The sequence below is a fragment of the Crinia signifera genome, chromosome 5, assembly GCF_055691185.1.
Source record: "Crinia signifera chromosome 5, ASM5569118v1, whole genome shotgun sequence".
NCBI classification, from domain to species: domain Eukaryota; kingdom Metazoa; phylum Chordata; class Amphibia; order Anura; family Myobatrachidae; genus Crinia; species Crinia signifera.
The window spans coordinates 206207665-206229953 of record NC_139221.1 but is presented as its reverse complement, the minus strand read 5'-3'; the positions used below and the strand labels follow the sequence as shown (position 1 = coordinate 206229953).

At 45.7% G+C, this 22289-nt stretch overlaps 1 protein-coding gene across 3 annotated transcripts in view; it reads left to right on the top strand.

Annotated features, from left to right (window-relative positions):
* DPY19L1 (dpy-19 like C-mannosyltransferase 1) overlaps window positions 1-22289 on the top strand; it is a 296815-nt gene that overhangs the window by 227302 nt on the left and 47224 nt on the right. For all 3 annotated transcript variants that reach the window (XM_083188462.1, XM_083188460.1, XM_083188459.1), the window contains 3 exons: window positions 17332-17393; window positions 20472-20496; window positions 21952-22071. In XM_083188462.1, coding sequence (XP_083044588.1) covers window positions 17332-17393; window positions 20472-20496; window positions 21952-22071 — 207 coding nt within the window. The remainder of the gene's footprint in view (window positions 1-17331; window positions 17394-20471; window positions 20497-21951; window positions 22072-22289) is intronic.

Genomic DNA, 22289 nt, shown 5'->3' with positions numbered 1-22289 from the left:
AAGATGGCGGCGGCGGCAGACGCGGTACCCTGCACAGGGGCTGCGCAGACCCCCCGTCACAGACTGGCTGCGGGTGACAGTCCCTGGGCTACCAGGGCAGATCCCACCATAAAACGCTGTTCAATGTGAGGGCGCCATTAAAACTGACAGCCAGCGCCAGTATAAAGATCAGTGAAGCCCCTGCGCCATCACAGGGGGGCGGGGCTTCAGCGGAGCGAGGCCAGAGCTCTGAGCGCGCATACACTACTTCCTGCTTCTCCCTGGGCGCCATTACTGTCTCCAGATACACTCCTCAGCGGTGAGGTGTTGGACAGAGGGAATCTGCAAAAAACAGCAAGTGTATTTAGCGCTAAGATCGCTTAATTGATCACACTGTTCTGTGTTTATGCGTGTTACCAACTCCTAAATAGGAGTTCAGGTTGTACAGGGTGTGCTGGTCTCCTCAGTATAATCTGAGCGCTCCCCCACGTGCTTGTTAAGCTACACACTTCCAGTGATAGAGCTCACACATATATAGCTACTATACACTGCACTTTGAATATATATATATATATTTATTTCATTGTGATTGTGGTGTGTTTGTGGAAGAAAGGTTATTTATTCCTTCAATATGGTGAGGAAGTTAACCTGTCTCATTTGCAGCAGCAAGTTTGTGCCTAAATCCACCTCACAGATTACCTGTGAGGAATGCATGTCCACTCAATCGAGTGGGGCAGGGGTTTCACCCCAGAATATTCCTCCATCAGACTCACAGGAGCCTGAGTGGGCGGCAGGCATTAAAACCATGCTGCAGACAGTGTCAACTCAGTTGGCTGCAAATACAATGCAGACCAAGCAGGTGCAGCAGGACTTAACAGTTCTAGCCGCACGGGTGGATAATATAAATACCACCACGGGCCTGTCACGTAAGCGTGCTGCGGCCGCCATGTTGCCTGATTCAGATGATGATCTGCAGGCGGGTGACGACACAGATGATAACGTGGACGACGGGGCTCTGATCCCTGATTCACAGTCATCTCTTAGAGGCCCAGAACCTCTTATTACAGCAATAAGAGAAGTGTTAGACCTTCCTTTAGCAGATATGCAGGAAGGTGATCCATTTTTTGGGTCCCAAAGGAAACAGCAAATTGTTTATCCTGAACAAGTTGACCTTGATGAGACGTTTAAGGAGGCTTGGAAACAACCTGAAAAACGTTTCCAACTGTCTAAAAGGTTTAAGTCCAACTTTCCCTTTGATCCCGCCACCAGAGCGGTGTGGGAAGAGCCTCCGATTGTGGATGCATCAGTGTCCAGACTTTACAAGAAGGTGGTTCTCCCCGTCCCAGGGGCAGCAACACTCAAGGATAGTACAGAAAAAAAACTGGATACTACCCTTAAGTCCATGTACACAGCGAGTGGGGCGTCTCAGAGACCTGTCCTCGCCAGTTGTTGGATGGCTAAGTCCATTTATACATGGGCTTCTCAAATCCAGGAAGGCATGCTGGCCGATATGTCAATGGCGCAGGTCGGAGAGAGACTTCGCCATATCCAGGATACTGCAAAGATCCTGTGTGACACCCAGAAGGAGCTTGGAGCTATAAATGCTCGCTCTTCCGCAATGGCGGTTTCAGGCCGCAGGGCCCTCTGGTTAAGACAATGGGTAGCTGATCCAGAGTCCAAACGTAGTGTGGAAAGTTTGCCTTTTAAGGGAGAAAAGTTATTTGGTAGCGAACTTAACGACCTTATATCCAAGGCTACAGCCGGCAAGTCGACCTTTCTGCCGACGGCTTCCACTCACGCAAAGCGTCCCTTTCAGGGCCATGCGTCCCAGTCCTTTCAGGCTTCTCAGTCCTTTCGGCCTTCCAGGCCCAGGCAGAGGGCGAGAGGCTCCAGCTCGGCCGCCAGAGGGGGCCGTGGCAGGTTCAGGAAACCCGCCAGCACAGGATCTCAGGATCGTGCCGCAAATGCCTCCGCCTCTAAGCCGGCAGCATGACTCGGGTTCCGACCCTGGAGTCACTTGCGAAGTGGGGGGTCGCCTGTCAGCTTTCAGCCAAGTATGGTCAGTCTCTCACCTGGATTCCTGGGTGAGAGATCTTATTACCAACGGCTACAGGTTGGAATTCGAAAAACCTCCCCCTCACAGGTTCTTCAAATCAGGTCTGCCGGCCCTACAGGCAGATCGAGTGAACCTGCAGCAGGCAATACAACGCCTGCTGACGTCACAGGTTATCACACCTGTCCCATTGGAGGAACAAGGAAGGGGTTACTACTCCAATCTATTCCTCGTGCCGAAGCCGGACGGCTCCGTACGCCCCATTTTAAATTTAAAGTCTCTAAACCCTTTTTTAAGGGTTTACAAATTCAAGATGGAGTCCCTCCGGGCAGTAATAGCGAGCCTGGAGGAGGGAGAGTTCTTAGCATCGCTAGATGTGAAGGACGCCTACCTCCACATACCTATTTGGGGTCCACATCAGGCGTTCCTGAGGTTTGCGCTGAAAGATCTTCACTTTCAATTCAGAGCGCTGCCATTCGGCCTGTCATCAGCGCCGCGTGTGTTCACGAAGGTGATGGCAGAAATGATGGTACTGCTCAGGAGGTCGGGGGTCAACATTATCCCCTACCTGGACGACTTGTTAATCAAAGCAAGGTCGGAACAGGTCCTGCTGCAGGATATAGCTAAGACCAGACAGGTTTTATCCGAGCATGGGTGGATCCTAAATATCCCCAAGTCCTCCCTGACGCCATCGCGGCGTATCCTCTTTCTGGGAATGTTCCTAGACACAGAGTTGAAAAGGATTTTCCTCCCTCGGGAGAAGATGGAAGCCATAAGATCCCTGGTGTTGGTGATTTTGGCAAAGCCTCAGGTGTCGGTTCACCAATGCATCCAGCTATTGGGCAGGATGGTGGCCACCTTCGAGGCCATTCAGTTTGGACCAGGGTGTTCCAACTGGATCTGTTGGCAAAATGGTCGGGCTCCCATCTCCTGATGTACAAGAGGATTTCTCTGTCGCATCAGTCCCGCCAGTCCCTTCTATGGTGGACTCAGGAGTCGAACCTGCTTGCAGGTCGGAGTTTTGGCATCCAGGATTGGGTGCGACTCACGACAGATGCGAGTCTGCAGGGATGGGCTGCTGTGGCCATGGACAGAACCTTTCAAGGTCAGTGGACTCGGTGGGAAGCGAGACTCCACATCAATATCCTGGAGCTGAGAGCTGTATACTATGCAGTGTTACAAGCCCAGGATCTCCTCCAAGGTCGGGCGCTCCAGATACAGTCCGACAATGCCACAACTGTGGCCTACATAAATCGCCAGGGAGGCACAAAAAGCAGGACTTGCATGAAGGAAGCCTCCAAGATCCTGACCTGGGCGGAAACGTACGTGGTGGCGCTGTCAGCCATTTTTATCCCGGGTGTGGACAATTGGGAGGCGGACTTCCTGAGTCGTCACGCCCTCCACCCCGGGGAATGGAGCCTGAATCCACAGGTGTTTGCAGCAGTTGTGGACCGTTGGGGCCAGCCATCGATAGATCTGATGGCATCCCGGTTGAACCACAAGGTCCCCATGTACTGCACAAGGACCAGGGATCCCTGCGCAGCGGCAATAGACGCCCTGACAATTCCATGGGTGTTTCCCTTGGTGTATCTGTTTCCACCCATACCACTTCTGACAAGAGTTCTAAAAAGGATTCGAAGTCAGGGAGTGGAAGCCATTCTGGTGGCTCCGGACTGGCCGAGAAGGGCTTGGTTCTCGGATCTGCAGAGCCTGCTGATCGAGGATCCTTGGCCCCTGCCTCTAAGGAGAGATCTACTCACACAGGGCCCTTGCGTCTTCCAAGATTTAGGGCGGCTACGTTTGTCGGCGTGGAGGCTGAGCGGAAAATCTTAGCTCAGAAGGGTCTGCATTCATCAGTTATCACCACGATGATTCAGGCCAGAAAGCCGGTAACAAACACCCACTACTACAAGATCTGGAGGAAGTACGTGGGTTGGTGTGAGGAGCAGAAGGTCCCCCCAGCGAAGTTTAACCTGAACAGGTTATTGTGCTTCTTACAAGCGGGATTGGATTTGGGTCTCCGTCTGGGCTCACTAAAAGTCCAGATCTCGGCCCTGTCCATATTCTTCCAAAAGAAATTGGCTACCATCCCGGAAGTACAAACATTCCTTCAGGGAGTGCTTCACATCCAGCCTCCCTTTGTACCTCCTACACCTCCTTGGAGTTTGGAGGTTGTTCTTAAATTTCTTCAATCCTCCTGGTTTGAACCATTGGAGTCGATAGAAATGCGATATATCACCTGGAAGGCGGTGGTCCTTTTGGCCCTAGCCTCGGCTAGAAGAGTGTCCGAATTAGGAGCTCTTTCCTGTAAGAACCCCTATCTAATTTTTCACTCGGACAGAGCGGAGTTGAGAACTAACCCGCGATTTCTTCCTAAGGTGATCTCTTCCTTTCACCTTAATCAGCCAATTGTAGTCCCGTCTGCATCTGGTTCGCCGGATATTCCGGTATCCCTGGATGTGGTGCGTGTCTTGCGTGTGTACGTCCAGAGGACGTCAAGAATCAGGAAGACAGATTGTCTATTCATTCTGTATGACGCACAAAAGAAAGGACACCCTGCATCTAAGCAATCTATTGCTAGATGGATTAGGACCACAATCCAACAAGCCTATGTGACGGCAGGCATGCCGACACCTCCGGTGTTAAAGGCTCATTCCACCAGATCGGTGGGCGCATCCTGGGCGGCTGCTCGGGGTGTGTCAGCTCTGCAGCTCTGTACATGGTCAGGGCAGCACACCTTTGTAAAATTCTACAAGTTTGATGCCTTAGCCAAAGAAGATACCCAGTTTGGGCAGGCAGTACTGCAGCAGTCTCCGCACGTACCCTCCCGTTCTGGAAGCTTTGGGACATCCCCAATGTCTTAAGACCATTCCCAGTATCCCATCAAGGACGTTAGTGAAAATAGGAATTTAATACCTACCGGTAATTCCTTTTCACGTAGTCCTTATGGGATACTGGGCGCCCGCCCTGTGCGGGGGTCTGGCTGCAGCTTTTATTCTGCTTATAAAGTTCAGAAGTTAACTTATGGTCTTCTGGTTCTAAGGTCTAGTTCAGTGACCTTGTTAAAGAAAATCCATCCAGTTGATGGTATTATAGTTGTTTTTTATTTTGAATGAATGCGGGTGTGCTGGCATAAATCTCACCACACTATTCACACTTATGTTTACATAGGTGACATACAAGTTATTCCTCTCATATGTACATTCTCCTTCGGGCACAGTTTTTCCATTAACTGGTTCCTGGGTGGGGAATCAGAGGGGAGGAGCCAGCACACCCAGCTTCAAAGTTATAGATGTGCCTGTCTCCTGCGAATACCCTCTAATACCCAATGTCTTAAGACCATTCCCAGTATCCCATAAGGACTACGTGAAAAGGAATTCCTATTTTATTAGATTTTATTTAAAAAGCGGCAAAATCGTGGGTGTGGTCTAGCAGGCTTACAGGACGGACGCACTTTCATCAGCTCCCGAGCTCTGCAGCCCAGTTTACCCTCTAATTACCCCTGTACCCCCTCCTTCGCTTTCCATCCCGATCATCTACCTCCAAGCCTGTGCCCTGTGGCCAGCGAGATCGCGCTGCGGAGCCGGGGAGCACTTATAAGTGCTCCTGCAGGTTGCAGCCTTATCGCTGGGCTAAAGCCGGGGCCTAAATTTTGGCGTCTGCCCGAAGCATCCGGTCTGATGGAGGGAAGCGGAGCGGGACGGATTCTGGAGCTTCGGGGAGCGTGTAGGTGAGCTCCCACGGTGGCTGCCCTTCCCCAGACCCGGCGTGCCTTACAGAGGCTCCACACACCCACCCGTCGCGGTGCCCCATCTGCGCTCCGGAACGGGGGCTGGAGGGAGGGTGCGCGCAGACAGCTGACTCCCGCTGCTCTTACTAGCGGGGAACACAGCCACTGGGATTGCCTGCATGCTGACCTGACACGGGGGGCCACCGGACTGTGCTCATCGGCCTCCCCGTGCCGGGCGCCGGGGGAAGCCCTGAGAGGGGGACCGGCACCAACACTCTGGTGGGGGCCATCTTGGGAGAGGTAATCTCTAGCCTCCATCCATACCACCCGACCCCGCATTTTGCACAGACCTCTGCTGCACCCGAGACTACCCACCTAACTCTAGCCCCCCACTGTGCAGTCTACTCCCACTGTCCCTGCTTTAAATAGGGAGCTGATGTCTAAAACTTTTAGCCCCTTCAAGTAAATAGCCTACAGGAGGGCTATATTACTACCTGCTATTTCAACAGGATTACTTTGCCCTCTCCCCTCACAACCCATCTTTGGAAGACAGGAGTGAATTGGGACATAGGGGTGCTGAGAGCGCTGCAGACACGGCCGGCGCTGTGCGTCCTTTCCCCCTCCGGTGCTTAGAACTTATAACCATACCCTCAAGCACCTCCACCTCCTATCTTAGTGGGGTCCTTGGCAACACCTATAGAGGGGCCCTCAGACAAAAAGAACCCCTCCCCCCTACATTGCTAACCCCTCATACTCCCGAGCAACAGCCACACTGACAATTAAAGGCTATTAAATAACAACACATTAGATGGGCGGAATCTGCACCCACGGCTTATGGGCAGCAATTAAATTTATGCTTTGACTGACCTATCTTGGCCTCAGTGAACCTCCTGGTTTGGCTGGGTGGGCCTGCATTGAGGGGAGAGACTGCAGACACCCTCCATAATTGTGTACGGTCCGCTGAAGTCCCCCCTCTTATGTTTGCTTGAGTCTGTGGCAATCTGTTGGAAACAGGCATTACATTGAATATATGGTTAACACCTCTCAGATTAGAATACCCGCCAGCAGCTTCTTTGTTCTATTTTCATAAACTCCTGCATAGAGAAGCTCAGGAGATGTAAAGTTACTAGCTGGCCTTCCACCCGGGCTTAAATCAGCTATTTGATACTACAGGCTCGGCTCTCTGCTATCCAGCTAACTTCATTATGAGCAAAAACAACGCTAGAGGAGGTAGAAAATACGTCATCATAAGTCCACATTTTGTCTGTCCGGACCCAACCTTGACGACACAATCTCCTTCCTCCTCTCCGGGACATCTGTCTGACATGTCTCCTACAGCTGAAGATACCTTCGCTACTAAAAACGATATTCAAGCTATGTTTGCGGACTTCACCAAAATTTTAACCTCTAATCTCCAACAACTATCTGTAGACCTACGCAAGGAACTTGCTGTTTTGTCTAAACGCACTTCTACGATGGAGGAAAAGGTCAACTCTATGTCTAAAGGACTTTCTGATGCAACTCACGACAGAGACTTCCTCCACCGGGAATTAGAGTTCCTTAAGGAGAAGACTGAGGATCTCGAAAATAGAGAGAGACGGAATAACCTGCGGATACGGAATATTCCGGAATCGGTCTCTCCTAAATCTCTGGAAGCATATCTCAAACGCCTCTTTATCTCGCTGGTTCCTACGTTGGTAGAAAATCAGATTCAGATTGAAAGGGCGCACTGTGCCCTGAGGCCTAAGCCTAAGGATGATGCCCCCCCCCCCCCAGAGACGTTATTCTGAGGTTCCTCTCATTCCAGGTGAAGGACCAAATTATTCAGGCTAGTCGCTCTTCCTCTCACATCCACTTTGAGGACAGCTCCTTACAGATATTTCAAGATTTGGCCCCCAATACTCTCATGCAGAGAAGAGAATTTCGAGACTTTACTAAATCCCTCAGAGACAATGCATTCAAGTACAAATGGGGATTCCCGTTCCGCCTCATAGTGGAAGTTAATGGTCGACAGGAATCTGTACGTAATGTTGCTGAAGGGAAGAGCCTGCTCCGCAAACTCCAGATACTTCAGCTGGACGATGAAGCTTCCTCATCAGATTGTGCTACTCTACCTACCTGACAAGGTTATAGAAGAAATTGATAGCTCTAATTTACATTTAGAAATGTGTTTACTTATAGCCTTTACTATGTTGTTTTTTGTGGTTGATGGTTTTACCCTCCTCTTTCTCTTATCCTGCGGACGCATTATTTTGCGTGCGGGGGGAGGAGAGGACTTCGGAACCCCAATCTTATTGCTTTTTTTTTAGTTCCGAGTTTGAACTATGGCGCACCATAATACCGGGTGGATCGCCTTGTATCTTATTTACCCATTCTCCCTTTTTGTTCTATATATCAACAAAAGTTATTGTCTTTTGCATATCTAGGCCACGTTCCCTTTACTTTTAGGGATTCCTGTGGAGTGAACTGTAGGTTCCACAGCCTTCCCTAACTTTGCACCCTTATAGAACTGCCTCCTATCAGGAGGTATTCTTCATTTTTTTTTTTTTTAGGGTGCTCACTCAGTGGGCATTTCCCTCTTTTCAGGGGATTAGGGGGGTAAAGTTGCCCACTCCTCTTTCGTTTCTTCATTTTTATTTTATTTTTTTTTCTCTCTTTTTTTCTTTTCTTTTTTTTTTTTTCTTTCCCTTCTCTCCTCCCTTCCTCCCTCTCTAATCCTTCCCTAGACACTGGTGCGGGTAACAATTTGTACCTTGAGAACATGACACTGACCGTACTCTCTCTTAATGTTAAAGGCCTTAATACTCCTCACAAAAGGTCATTGTTATATAAAACCATCCAATCTAAATAAGGTGATATCATCCTGTTACAGGAAACTCATTTTAAAAAACACTCCCATCCCTCCTTGTCCTCCAGGAGCTTTCCCAATGTTTTTCATTCCACTAACTTCTCTAAGAAACAGGGCGTTTCAATTCTAATCCGCTGTTCTGTACCTTTCCAGCTTATTTCTAAAACTGCGGACCCAGAGGGGAGATATATTATTTTAATAGCACAGATCGGTCACCAAATTATGACTAGTGTTAATATTTACGCTCCCAACACAGGCCAGACTAAATTTTTCCGAGATGTGTTTGATAAACTACATCCCATCCATAGAGGGTTAGTTCTGTTTGGAGGGGATTTTAATGCTGTCCTTTTGCCCACGTTGGACAGAAGCTCCCCTAAAAAGGGTCCTCCCAGTGGTACACATTATGATTCCCTCCACAGGGTAATAACAGAGGCTGGATTGTTTGACGCCTGGAGGGCCATCCATCAAACTTCGCGGGATTATACCTTTTACTCTATTCCTCATGACACTTATTCCAGGATAGATATGATACTTGGATGTAGTGGACTGGTGGCTACTTTGACTAAAGTCGACCATATACCCGTGGTATGGTCCGACCATTCAATGGCCCTCCTGAGGGTAAACAAAACCCTACTTCAGGTTCCTAAATTTAGAGCTCTTCTCCAGTCGCAGATTAAGGAATATTTTAATCTTAATTCTTCATCTGTGACTTCTGAAGCGACAGTTTGTGATGCCCACAAGGCTGTTGTTAGAGGCGCAATCATTAAATATGCCACTTACAGAAAGAAGAAATTAACGGGTAGAATCACAGTTTTGACTGAACAACTAGAACGCTTAGAGACCCTACACAAACAAATACAAGGGGTGAGCGGTGAACATAATTCTATCCTAGCAGAACAGACAGAAAAATCTCTCCGTTGGGCCAATCAGAGGTTCTACGAAAAGGGTAATAAGTCAGACGCACTGCTGGCCAGACAATTAAGGGCTAAACGTGCCGCCCAGGCCATTGCAGCTCAACCGCACATTTTATAATTATTACAAATCACTCTATAACTTATCTCCACCTCAACCGCCTATGTCCGCACCATCTCTTCTAGCCCAACAATACCTTGACTCATGTAAACTTCCAAAACTTTCTGATTCCCAAGCTTCAACCCTGAACGCGCCCATAACGGCTGAGGAATTACATTCCGCCTAAAGTCACAAAAATCATCTAAGGCCCCTGGCCCAGATGGTTTATCTTCTACATATTAAAAAACCTTCTCAACCATTCTGTCTCCCTATCTATTATCCCTTTACAACAAAATTCTATTAGGTGATAAATTTCACCCAGATTCATTAAAATTGGTTATTATTGTTATCCCCAAGCCTAAAAAGGACCACATCTGTAAAACGAACTTCAGACCAATTTCATTGATCAATTCGGATATTAAATTATTCACCAAAATTCTGGCCAATAGATTAAACCTTTTGTTGCCCCAACTTATCAACCCCGATCAAGTGGGATTTATCCCTACACGGCAAGCACTTGATAGGACTGTTAAGTTGATTTATTTTATTAATAGGTCTAAATTACCGTCTGTGTTGTTATCATTAGACACAGAAAAGGCCTTTGATCGGCTATCATGGCCATTTATGTTTCAAACTTTACCATCTTATGGAATTAATGGCAATTTTTTAAAAGCGATCGGCTCATTATATGACAACCCTTTGGCTCTTGTTTCCACCAATGGCCTCTCCTCTCCGTCTTTCGCTCTCAATAATGGAACGAGACAGGGCTGCCCCCTTTCTCCTTTGCTATATGTCCTGAGCATTTAACCTTTAGCTGCTAAAATTAGAGATAATCCAAATATCAGAGGTATTACGGTCAAGGACAAACAGTGTAAAATATTGTTATTCGCGGATGACGTACTTCTGACCTTGTCATCTCCCCTGATTTCCCTTCCTAACCTGATGAGGGAGCTCTGTGCTTATGGGGAATGCTCGGGACATAAGATCAATGATAGAAAATCTGAGGCTATGACACTTCACCTGTCTCCGGACATAACAAATCTTTTACATCAGGGCTTCGGTTTTACGTGGAAGTCTAATTCCTTTTACTATTTAGGCATTCAGATCACAAAATCTTTTAGTCAACTTTTTAAAGCAAATTACGCCCCATTACTACACTCTATCAAAATGGATCTAAAACGCTGGGCCCCTCTTTTTATCTCTTGGAATGGTCGCATTAATTCTATAAAAATGAACGTTCTGCCAAGGGTATTATACCTTTTCCAGACAATCCCTTCTAAGGTCCCTTTTTCATTTTTAATAGAAATACAGTCCCCATGTGGTTCTTTTGTATGGTCTAACACTAAACCAAGAATTAATAGATTGATGCTCTCTAAATCAAGAATAAATGGGGGCTTAGGACTTCCCATTTTCAAGAGCTATTACCATGCAACGTAACTAAGTCATATCTCATCGTGGCATACACCTATGGGCAATAAAACTTGGGTGACATTGGAATCGGACCTCATAGGTTTACCATCGGTTAGTTATCTCCCGTGGCTCCCCCCAAGGCTGAGACCACCTTCAATAGGCGAAGTTCCATGTGTACACGCTATTCTACAGACATGGGATAAACTTAATAAAAAATTAACTATTTCTGCCTACCCCTCACCATTGACCCCGCTCTGGAAACATCCAGATTTCCCGTTAGGGAATGTTAAATTATATTCAGCTCCCTGGATCTCAGCTGGTATTGATAGAATAAGACATATTAGAGGAGAATTTTCCCCTCCAGATTTCAAATCACTTTGTGAACGCCATAGCCTCTCAACCACCTTTAATTTTGCATATATGCAAATTGTTAGCTTCATCAACTCCATTAATAAATCAGACAAATTTAGAAGTCCTACCCCTTTTGAACATCACTGTATTTATGGTCCTGGTCGCAAGGGGTCTATATCTATTTTGTATTCATTGAATATTCCACAGACCCTGGTGACTAAAGAAAAATATGAGTTGGCTTGGGAGCGGGACTTGGGTGTGTGCCTGGAGTATGAGGACTGGTCAGATCTGAGGCAAGAGGTAAAACCTCAATTAATACAAATATCAGAGAGAACTCCTTTAAAGTTTACTCACGTTGGTATATGACTCCTGACAGGATATCTAAGGTTTTTCCAGGCTCCTCTGATCACATTGGTACCTTTTACCATATCTGGTGGGAATTTCCAAATTTTGGGATGAGGTCATACAGGTGGCCTCGAATATAACTGGCCAATCTATTCCTAAAACCCCTTTAAATGCCATTTTGAGTAAGCCTTTTGATTCCTTATCTAAAACCCAGATCTCTCTCTGCTTTCAACTATTCAATGCAGCGAAACTTTTTATAGCGACTCGATGGAAGCAATTAGAGGCCCCCTCTTTAAATGTGTTGAATAACAAGATGTGGTATCTAGCATCTATGGAGTATATTACAGCCCTTCTAAATAACAAGGTCCAAAAATTTCACCCCGTCTGGGATTCCTGGTACAATTTGTATCAAAGGCAAATACCTGGTAAGGAGTGAGCTGGCCTCACCCCGAACCCATTTAACCGTGTATAGTGTTTGTCTCTCCCTCTTCCCTTTACTCCCCCCCCCCCCCCCTTTTTTTTCTCTTCTCTTTCTTTCTTTTTCTCTCTTTATTATATTTACTAAAAAAGACCAGTAATGGCCTATATGTCTAGCTGCTTTCTTAACATTATTGTTTTGAACTGGTCGATTTTGTTATTACTTTTGGCTATTCTAATAAAATATACGTAAAAAAAAAAAAAGCAGCAAAATCTTAAAAGAAACACAACTAGGACAAACAAGATGAATAGTTGTGTGTTCAACTAGCATGTGTGGGTTTTACCGTGTGTTAGAATACTCTCTTAAATATTTTATGAATATAGTTTCAGTGCATGCACTGCAGTGGCCGTAGTCCTGTATGTGTGCTTTTGGATGGCTGTTTCTGAATAAGAGGAGAGTTATAGGTTCCCCTATCAGTGAATATTTAAGGATGGCTTCTCCTCAGTTCAAAAGCAGTGATGTATACAACACAATTATATATGACATTTATTGCAACAATTGTATCTTGTCTTGCAAGTTAGTGAGTAGCAATTTTTATATATGTATTCTCTTTTATACACACATATTGCTATTCATAAGTAATATTGGTTACACTCCAGGTTTCCCTATGGAGTTACAATATTTTATGCATAGGACCGCTGAATTAACCCTTCATGTGTACTCCCTATCATGGGTTTTTTTCTGCACTCAGCCCCTAATGATATATTATACCACTTTCACATTGCCGCCCCTGCAAATACCCAGGTTTTTCTTGCCGGATATTTGGCGGGGCACAGAGCATCTCAGCTCACAGACCCCCTTCATACTGCACCTCAGACCCGGGAATATCCAATGTGTGCCCCTTTCACACTGCTTCCCCTGTTCTGCCTGCCAACAAGTGTGTGGAATGTAATAGCAACTTTGATTGGCTGTTGGGAAATTTGTAAAAAGTGCTATTGTTGGCTTTTTAAAAAGGTGCTGGTACTTGTTTCCTATCTGGGCGCCCGCTAAGTTAATTGCGCACCATGCTATTCTCCGTATAAAAATCGGATCGCATCGGATACCACAAATACACATACACGATATTGAACGATGCGATGCGATCCGATTCGATTTCCCATAGGAAACAATGTTAAATGGATCAACTTACCCAAATCAGCATAGGGAAGAATGGTAAATGGGCCAGAAACCCCAAAAAAACCCACAGAGCAGTGGAATGTCCCCCCAAAAGTAGTTGACGCCACCCCGCCATCAACGTGAACCCGAAGCGTGGCGAGCGCAGCGAGCCCGCGAGGGGCGGCGGTACGCGTCCTCCGACCTTTTCATGCCCTACTATCCACTAGGGCGTGGAGTGAGAATAGAATAGTGTGGCGAGCGCAGCGAGCCACCGAGCCCGAAGCGTGGCGAGCGCAGCGGATACCTTCACAGGTAAACGCGTCCCTTCGCGGGCTTCCCAGGTGTCCGCGTCGCCATGGACACCTGGGAAGCCCGCGAGGGGACGCGTATAACTGTGAAGGTATCCGCATCCCCTCGCGGGGCTCGCTGCGCTCGCCACGCTTCGGGCACGGTGGCTCGCTGCGCTCGCCACACTATTCTATTCTCACTCCATGCCCTAGTGGATAGTAGGGCATGAAAAGGTCGGAGGACGCGTACCGCCGCCCCTCGCGGGCTCGCTGCGCTCGCCACGCTTCGGATTCACGTTGATGGCGGGGTGGCGTCAACTACTTTTGGGGGGACATTTCAATGTTCAGGGGTGTTTTTGGACCATTTACTATTGTTCCTATGATAATTTGGCTAAATTGAGCCATTTCACATTGTTTCCTATGGGAAATCGGATCGCATCGTATACCATCGTACATCATCGAATACCGAATCCGATGCAATGCGATCCGATTTCATTACGGTGCCGTACGTAGAAAACCTGGGCGCCCAGATAGGAAACAAGTACCAAGGTGCTTTTATTGGCTTTCTAAAGATGATGTAATTTAAAGATGCCTTTTTTTTCACCAGCACAGTGCATTTATTTTTATCATTGCTATTACCCCATTTAATAAAACAATAATAATAAGGACAAGACATTTCTGTTTTTTTATGTACATATTTTATTCATACGTACAATATAAAGTTTTCACTTTTCACTGCAAAGCGTTCTTTTGTGTGTGCACATAAAGATAACGTTTTTGTATCACAAAATAGAAAAAATGTAATATCAAACTTTACTACTTTAGCGCTATAAAATTAGAGCACTTTTAAATAATGACACCCCACATTACATAATACTGATGCCTAAGATTACATCTGTACAGGTCGGCCGGACAGATATGTAAACCAAATAACCAGTTTTACAACTCTTGGTAACAGGTGTAGACAAGGTTTTGGGCAGATGCAGGCTGTAAGTCACTATGTGGAGCAGCCGCATACTCAGGGTAGTTGCTGGGTGTGGTGTTCCAGCTGTATACTCAGGAGCCTGGCGAGGATTTGGTGGAGGGTATGCTGTTCCAGCTGTATACTCAGGGGCCTGGCGAGGATTTGGTGGAGGGTGTGCTGTTCCAGCTGTATACTCAGGGGCCTGGCAAGGATTTGGTGGAGGGTGTGCTGTTCCAGCTGTGCACTCAGGGGCATGGGGAGGAATTGGTGGATGGTGTTGTGTTCCAGCTGGATACTCAGGGAAATTATGTGGCATTGGTGGAGGGTGTGACATGCTGTGTGCCACCATGCTTCCTTGGCCTGGGGGAAAAAAATTGTTTTCCCTCTGCTATAAATTGGATAACTACCCTCAAAAGTACAGTATTATGTGGTGGCTGGGGCTGTGCATAGCCTTGTGTCCTACATAAAAGGCTATTAAGGAACTCCATTTGAGTCTCTCGATTCTCGTGATTTATACACTCAGGCATACCAACAACCGCTGTAAGGAAAGAGTACTGTAGCTCATGCTCATTTTCCATAAATCACTGGAGGCAAGCATCTTTGTGCGCTGGCATAGATTCATCCACTTCCTTCAGGTGTTCGAGCATTACTGTGGTCATTGCCTTTGTGGCTTGTTCCATCTTTGTGGCCCGCATTTTCCATTGTGGAACATTATAAACTATGGGAAGAACAAACACAACACATTAGTACAGCAGCCTATAGAGGGGTATTCAATATGGGGGTCATGGCAGTCGATATTGATAATAATATTCATATTTCTGCAACTTTCAAAATTACATTGTTGGTGGCCATACACTTGGAACCCACCATAAGGACTGCATACCGGGTTCAGGCTGGTCAGGGGGGCATTGCGGCCGACTTCTCATTCAGACCTGTTAGCAATTTTGCTGACAGGCCTGAATCAGATGCCTACTACACACATGCATGTTGGTTTTAATTCGATAAAAATACATAAATAAAAAAGCAGTGTTGGCCGATACGTGCTTGAGGCCTGTTCCCTCCTGCACACTAGCTACTAAAACTGCTATTAAAACTGTGGACTGTGTAATATTGGTGTGTGGAAAATTATGAAAAAAACTTACTGTTGCTGCGTAACTGTGGACGTGGACTCTCAGTTCTGTGCGTCACTTCATGGGCTGCACTATCTTCAGCTCGGTGCACTGTGCCAGACACTGATGGGAATGATGGTCGCTGTCCTGGTGGCGGAGATGATGCTTCACCCACTGTGGAATTCTATGAGAGAACTGATGTTTCCAGGACTTCATCTTGGACTGAGCAGGAATCCATTTCACTATCTATGGCCTCCAAGTCAATGGGTGATGCTGTAGCTGCTGCTGCTGCATTATCTTCACACACACTTGCTGCACTGCCAGCAAAACTGCTGGAGGAAAACAGTGATATGGGGTTAGCCAGTGCAGAGTTCCCAGAGATCACATTGCACTGGTCATAAAATGGCCAGTCCATACGGCCCTACCACTCTTCCTCCTATTTAGGTCATGGACCTTAGAGTACTGCTTGCGCAGGGCTTTCAGTTTATTTACTACCTGTTGCTGTGTTTTTATGATGCCACAAGCAGACATGATTTTGGCAATGTTATAATAAACTGTGGAGTCCTTCACAGTGCCGGTGACTTTCTTTTTGATCTCCTCCTCTCCTCTCACAGCCAGCAGCTTCAAAACTTCCTTGGCCCTCCAGTGCGCCATCTCTGCTTGTGCAGCATAAATGGATGTCGCATGTCACCTGATTACATCCCCCAATGAGCTTGTTTTTTGGCATCATGTGTGAAAAACCCGGGTCTGTGCTGTTCAGACTGCTGTACACCCGTGTATTACCCATGAAAAACCCTGCAAAAAAAACGTGTGTAATTCCCGGCGCATAACACCCGGGAATTTCACAAAGACCCTTTCACACAGAGACGCAACACGAGAAATTACCGCTCGCCCTGGCAAATACCTGGGTTTTTGCGTCAGTAAGAACGGGTTATATAACGGAAGTTAATATTTCAGAATTAATGAGGGCTGCAGAATTGATTACCCTATTACTATGGTCTACTGGTGGTGCATGTCATAGTTAATTACAGGGATGTCAAATCTGTTGCAGTGGTAAGTATTGTGCTGCGGAAGTTAATATCAATGTTATGCAAGTATCCACTTGCTAATCCATAGTCCAGTGCAGGCAATGGAGGGTTACATTAGTATATTAAAGCATCTCTTTACTAATTAAGCATGAACATATACACAATGGTGATGCGGTCTGTATACCTGTTACTGCAGCCCACTGATGGTGTGTGCTGCAGACTCAGTACGGGTATATGAATAGCTATCAGGATGGCTCAAGCGGCATGTGGTATGCTGATAGTCGAGCCCTAACAAGGGCTGTCTGACGGTGACGCTGAAACTGTAACCAACCAGATGCTCTGACCAAGCGGGAAGCGAAACGCACGCATCAGCACCCTTTGCCGTGCGGGCATCCTCCCGTGTCTCCTCTATCATTGCCCGATTGGTTACAGTTTCAACGCTACCGTTGGACAGGCCTTGTTAGGGCTCGTCTATCAGCACACCACATGCCGCTTGAGCCATCCTGATAGCTATTCATATACCCGTACTGAGTGTGCAGCACACAAACTTCTGATCACAACTGTATATAATTTATTTTTGTATATTGTTTTTCATTATTTTAATTTACAGATTTGCTAAAACAATATTTTATATTTTATTCAGGTTCTTGGAGATAGTCGTCTTTTCAGTAGATGGATAAACAGCAAAGAACAAGAAAATGAAAGGTATTTTTCTTTCTTAAAACATCATAACCGGCAAAAGAAGTCCTTTTACTTTGTTAGGAGTGTTGTTAATTAATAGTATCACTAATGATTTTATTAACATATTCCGTTTTCATTGATGTTTTCATATTTACACCTGCATGTTACAGTGGAGTTGTTTAGAAATGAAATACATACACCATTGATTTTGAGGAGGTGGGCACGTGTATCTTTGTCTAAGATTCTTAAAATGCTCAAAAAAAGAAGTTGAGCCCAGGATTTGATATCAACCACCTTGCTGTGCTTGAAGATGAAATGCAGGCTTCATTTTTTAAATACAGTACCTTGTTTACAGCTGTGAAAATGACAGACCCGCTGAATAAGATCATTGTGAGATTAGAACTACCAGCAGTGGCTTTAGGTTAGGGATAACCTTCCAGGGGGATCAAGATCTGCTTCTCCCTTGTGGAATGGAAACAAAGTAGAAGGGATGTGGGGAAAGATATCTCGCCGTGCCCTGTCTCTAGGAAGATTATTTTGTCTAGTCTCAATATGTAATTATTTTTTTCTAGATATCAAGGCCCCTCATAGAATACTCTAAGGGGCCAGATTGATGTATCATTGTTGGGATGGTGCCTTGACAGTTTTCTCACGATAAATTTAAATGTGAATATGTCTGTCTATTTCTAAATGTATTGTCTTTTTTTATAACGTGTTTATGCATAATAAAAATATTTTTTTTTTTTTAAAAGCTTCCAGGGGGGATGGTTACGGTTAGGCTGCTGGAGGGGTGGGTTAAGGTATAGTTATTGGGATGTGTCTTACTGCTGAGATCTTGACTGCTTGGATTTTTTACCCAACCACACAAAGTAACCTTGCATTATAAGACTTCTTGGGTTTGTGTGGTTAAGATACATCGCTTATTTTAGCTTGTCTGATTACTTACTGTAATGCCAGGATGTCGAGATATTAAGCCATGCTTTGGAGTTGGCTTGCAGGTAAATTAATATGCCCCAGTGAGTACTTTGAGCTCATGAAGGAGTGTGTGCTTTATTATATATATATAGAAAAAACCATAGTGCAGGTGGCGCTGATAGCTTTCAAGTCTCTAATGAGTCCAGCAATGTTAGCCTTTTAAGCAAAGAGGCACAGAAGTTCACCAAAGTCTAATAATATAGACCGCAGCTCCCTCAATTGGATAATGGCCAAACATCCAGGGTCAGGACGTATAAATCTAGAGAAAACAGAGAACAGAGGGGCGCTCCATGGTGCATGTAAACAATATATTTATTATGGAGGAACACACACTCCTTAGAAAGAGATAAAAGCAATTGCTCGTACCAATAAAAGAACGGTGTGGGCTGGTTACCACATGATAAAATACACAATACCACGGCAAATCTGCTCCAACCGCATCTCCACTGGCATCAGATCCACAGGGGCTCGCAGACGCTGGGTTGCGCCGTCAGGACTTGGAAACCGGAGGCCGCGGACACACAGGCAGAAGACAGCGCCGGGACACAGTCAGTGATACCCGTGCTGACTGTGTCCCGGCGCTGTCTTCACCATAATTTGCAAATAAATTCTTTAAAAATCAGACAATGTCATTTTCTGGATTTTTTTTCCTCATTTTGTCTCTCATAGTTGAGGTATACCTATGATGAAAATTACAGGCCTCTCTCATCTTTTTAAGTGGGAGAACTTGCACAATTGGTGGCTGACTAAATACTTTTTTGCCCAACTGTATATACTGTACACCCCAAAACACACACATTGTATTACAATTGTGTAAACCCCCCCCCCCCATACATAAAAAAAACTCACACACCTTATGCATATCATTTATCATTTTCCCTCACCAAAATACCTTACATCACCCTTCCCATGCCCATATATATTTACTGTTTTTAGGCTTGATTGTGGCTATGGATGTTCCTCCAGCTGGTTTCCTGTCATAAGCTGCCCTCACAAAGTGAGGTGTAGAAAGGCAGGATGTGGAGCTGTCAGCGTGCGACAGCTGTGCGGCTGCTGTATGTCGGGTCAGCTTCCTTACCTCCATGCCAGCAGCCATGACAGGGGCTGCAGGCGTGTGGAGACCTTTCTCCCTGTTTGCCGGTACTCGTAGGTAGTGGGAGGAGCCAAAGCTCAGAAGGAGCAAAGTATGCAGGGACAAACTGGGAAGGAGGGGAAGGGTGGGCGCTGCAGTGATCCCCGGCGCCGCTGTCTGTCATAGAGCTTGACAAGAGCAGCGGCGGCCGTCAGCACAGTATGTAGGAACAGATGGGGAAGGGTGGGCACTGCAGTGATCCCCGGCGCCGCTGTCTGTCATAGAGCTTGACAAGAGCAGCGGCGGCCGTCAGCACAGTATGTAGGGACAGATGGGGAAGGGTGGGCGCTGCAGTGATCCCCGGCGCTGCTGTCTGTCATAGAGCTTGACAAGAGCAGCGGCGGCCGTCAGCACAGTATGTAGGGACAGATGGGGAAGGGTGGGCGCTGCAGTGATCCCCGGTGCCGCTGTCTGTCATAGAGCTTGACAAGAGCAGCGGCGGCCGTCAGCACAGTATGCGGAGACAAATGGGGAACTGCAGGGTTCCCGGACAGCGCTGTCTAATATAGCAGGCGCCAGCATGGTGCACCACTTGTCCGTGCACTGCAGACTCAGACAGTGACAGCGGGTACAGGCTGTCAGTGTGTGACAGCCTGATCCGCTGTCCTATCACATCTGTCTCAGTGACAGGGGCGTGCTTTGATGTGGGCTTAAGGCACGTCCCTGTCACTGCCTCCCCTGACTGCACGTCCCTGGTTCAAAGTGTTTTTGTATTTTCATTTTAAAGTGTTTCCAGGAGATTTGCAAATTTGAAAAAAAAAACAAGATGGTGAAGAAAAATCCATGTGATATATAATTATTGTGTAATCGAAGGCATTTATTAGGCCTAATGCTTGTCATTGTGTCATTATCCCTACAAAATCGAATTGTTCTGGGGTGTTTTTTTTTTTAATCTATTGCATACTGTATGATTGCATATGAAAATAACATTTTCTTAAAAAACTATGTATTGGTCTTTTTGATATGTTTTTACATTTTCTTTTATTTTGTTGCAGATGGGAATATTATACAAGTGGAGAGGTAAATAGAATTCTTAAACCTACTTTCTCTGGCTTGTCGTTTTTTTAAGTGGATATTTTGTATACACTGAAAATATATTAGCGTTAAGAAAGCCAAACACTTTATCAAATAAAATATCTGTTTTATCTCCAATTTAAGTGTCAATTATTAAATGTATCAATACAGTCTCCTCTTGAGTTCTAATCTCATAGTGCTGCGTCAAACAAGCATTTTCTGTAAAAAAAAGACATCTGACGCAATCAGAGTTATGAGGGACATGGCGGCTTACGGTACTTATGTCAGGCATCTCACACTGCTTGCCTTTTTGAGACTAGATGTATGAAGACGCATTTGTAAATATTTGTATTCTTTCTTCTTTTTACCATACTTGAAATGTTATATTTTTTACAATCCTATCTGAACCCTTGACATAGACACCAAAAAACATGAAAAACTCATGTTGTCCTTTTCCATGTCTACCTTTTCCATGTCGACCTATTGTAGTCTGACCTAATGACCGTCAACCCTATAACCGGAAGAGGCAAAAACTGGTAAATATATAGAATACAGATATATAGTGTTCATTCTAGAACCCGCTATCTTTGAAAACCCATGCAGTTCCTGTTCCCTGCCTGGGGTGTCTCTGTCTGCTGTAGTGCTTTTAGCACAGGTCTGGTTTGCATATCAGTGCTGATATACAGACCACACTGTGCTAGAAGCACTACAGCAGATAGCGACAACCCAGGCAGGGAAGAGGAACTGCATGGGTTTTCAAAGATAGTTTGTTCTTGAATGAACACTAATATACCCGCTCTCATCATTGCCACAATACCTACGCCAGTGACAGTTTGTCGCAGCATATCCACACACAAAATAGATGCACGAGCTCGGCAATTTGGCAGCACTAATTGCCACGGATCTCACACATGGCGACTTTGCCATCTGTGCAATTCATAATAGATCTAAGGCTTACTCAAATCTGCGACTGAGACAGGCTGCACAAGGCCAGAGCTGATGTCAGAGACCCACCCTTAAAACTCCTGGGCATGCCTGCGTTTTTGTTATTTTTACACACCCAGAAAATGGCAATTTTTAACCCCAAATGTCAGCTTCCTGGCAATCAAACTTCTGTTTAATTGCGTTACGATCCATACGCATTTTCAGTTCCTATTAGCCCTGCTGAATTACACCCTTAGATTAGTTTTATTTTGGAATGCACTCCAATATATAATATGTACAGTACATATTTTATTTGTAAGAAGTCACAGATTGTCCCCAATACATAGAGGGTGAATATCATTTTATTTAAATCTTGTGTTAATAACTGCTCATTATGCAAAAAAAACTAGCTTAATTTTACACCATAAAAGGATGCCAAATAATTTCCTTTTATTCAATTAATGCAACAATGCACAAGACAATGTGGTAGCGTACTACATAGCTTTATGTCTAAATAAAGGTTTTTCTTTTTAACAGCTGGTATATCATGCACTGCAGCTATTGGCATTCGCTGTCCTTGCCATTTTAATCATGAGACTGAAGTTGTTTTTGACACCTCATATGTGCGTAATGGCTTCTCTATTATGCTCCAGGCAGGTACGTACTTCCCATAGTGTTTATGCACCTGCTTTCATGTAACTCTCTCTCTCTCTCTACACAGCCAGTACTTTAGCTATGTTCCCGCCAAATTTTTGCGAGCACATTGTGGGAGAGACTGTGGGCATATGGAGTGCCCTTGCCATGTACTAGGGAGCCTTCCCCGCAGTTACTTAAATGGGCAGGTGGTCGGGAATGGGGAAGACAGCAGCAGTGTC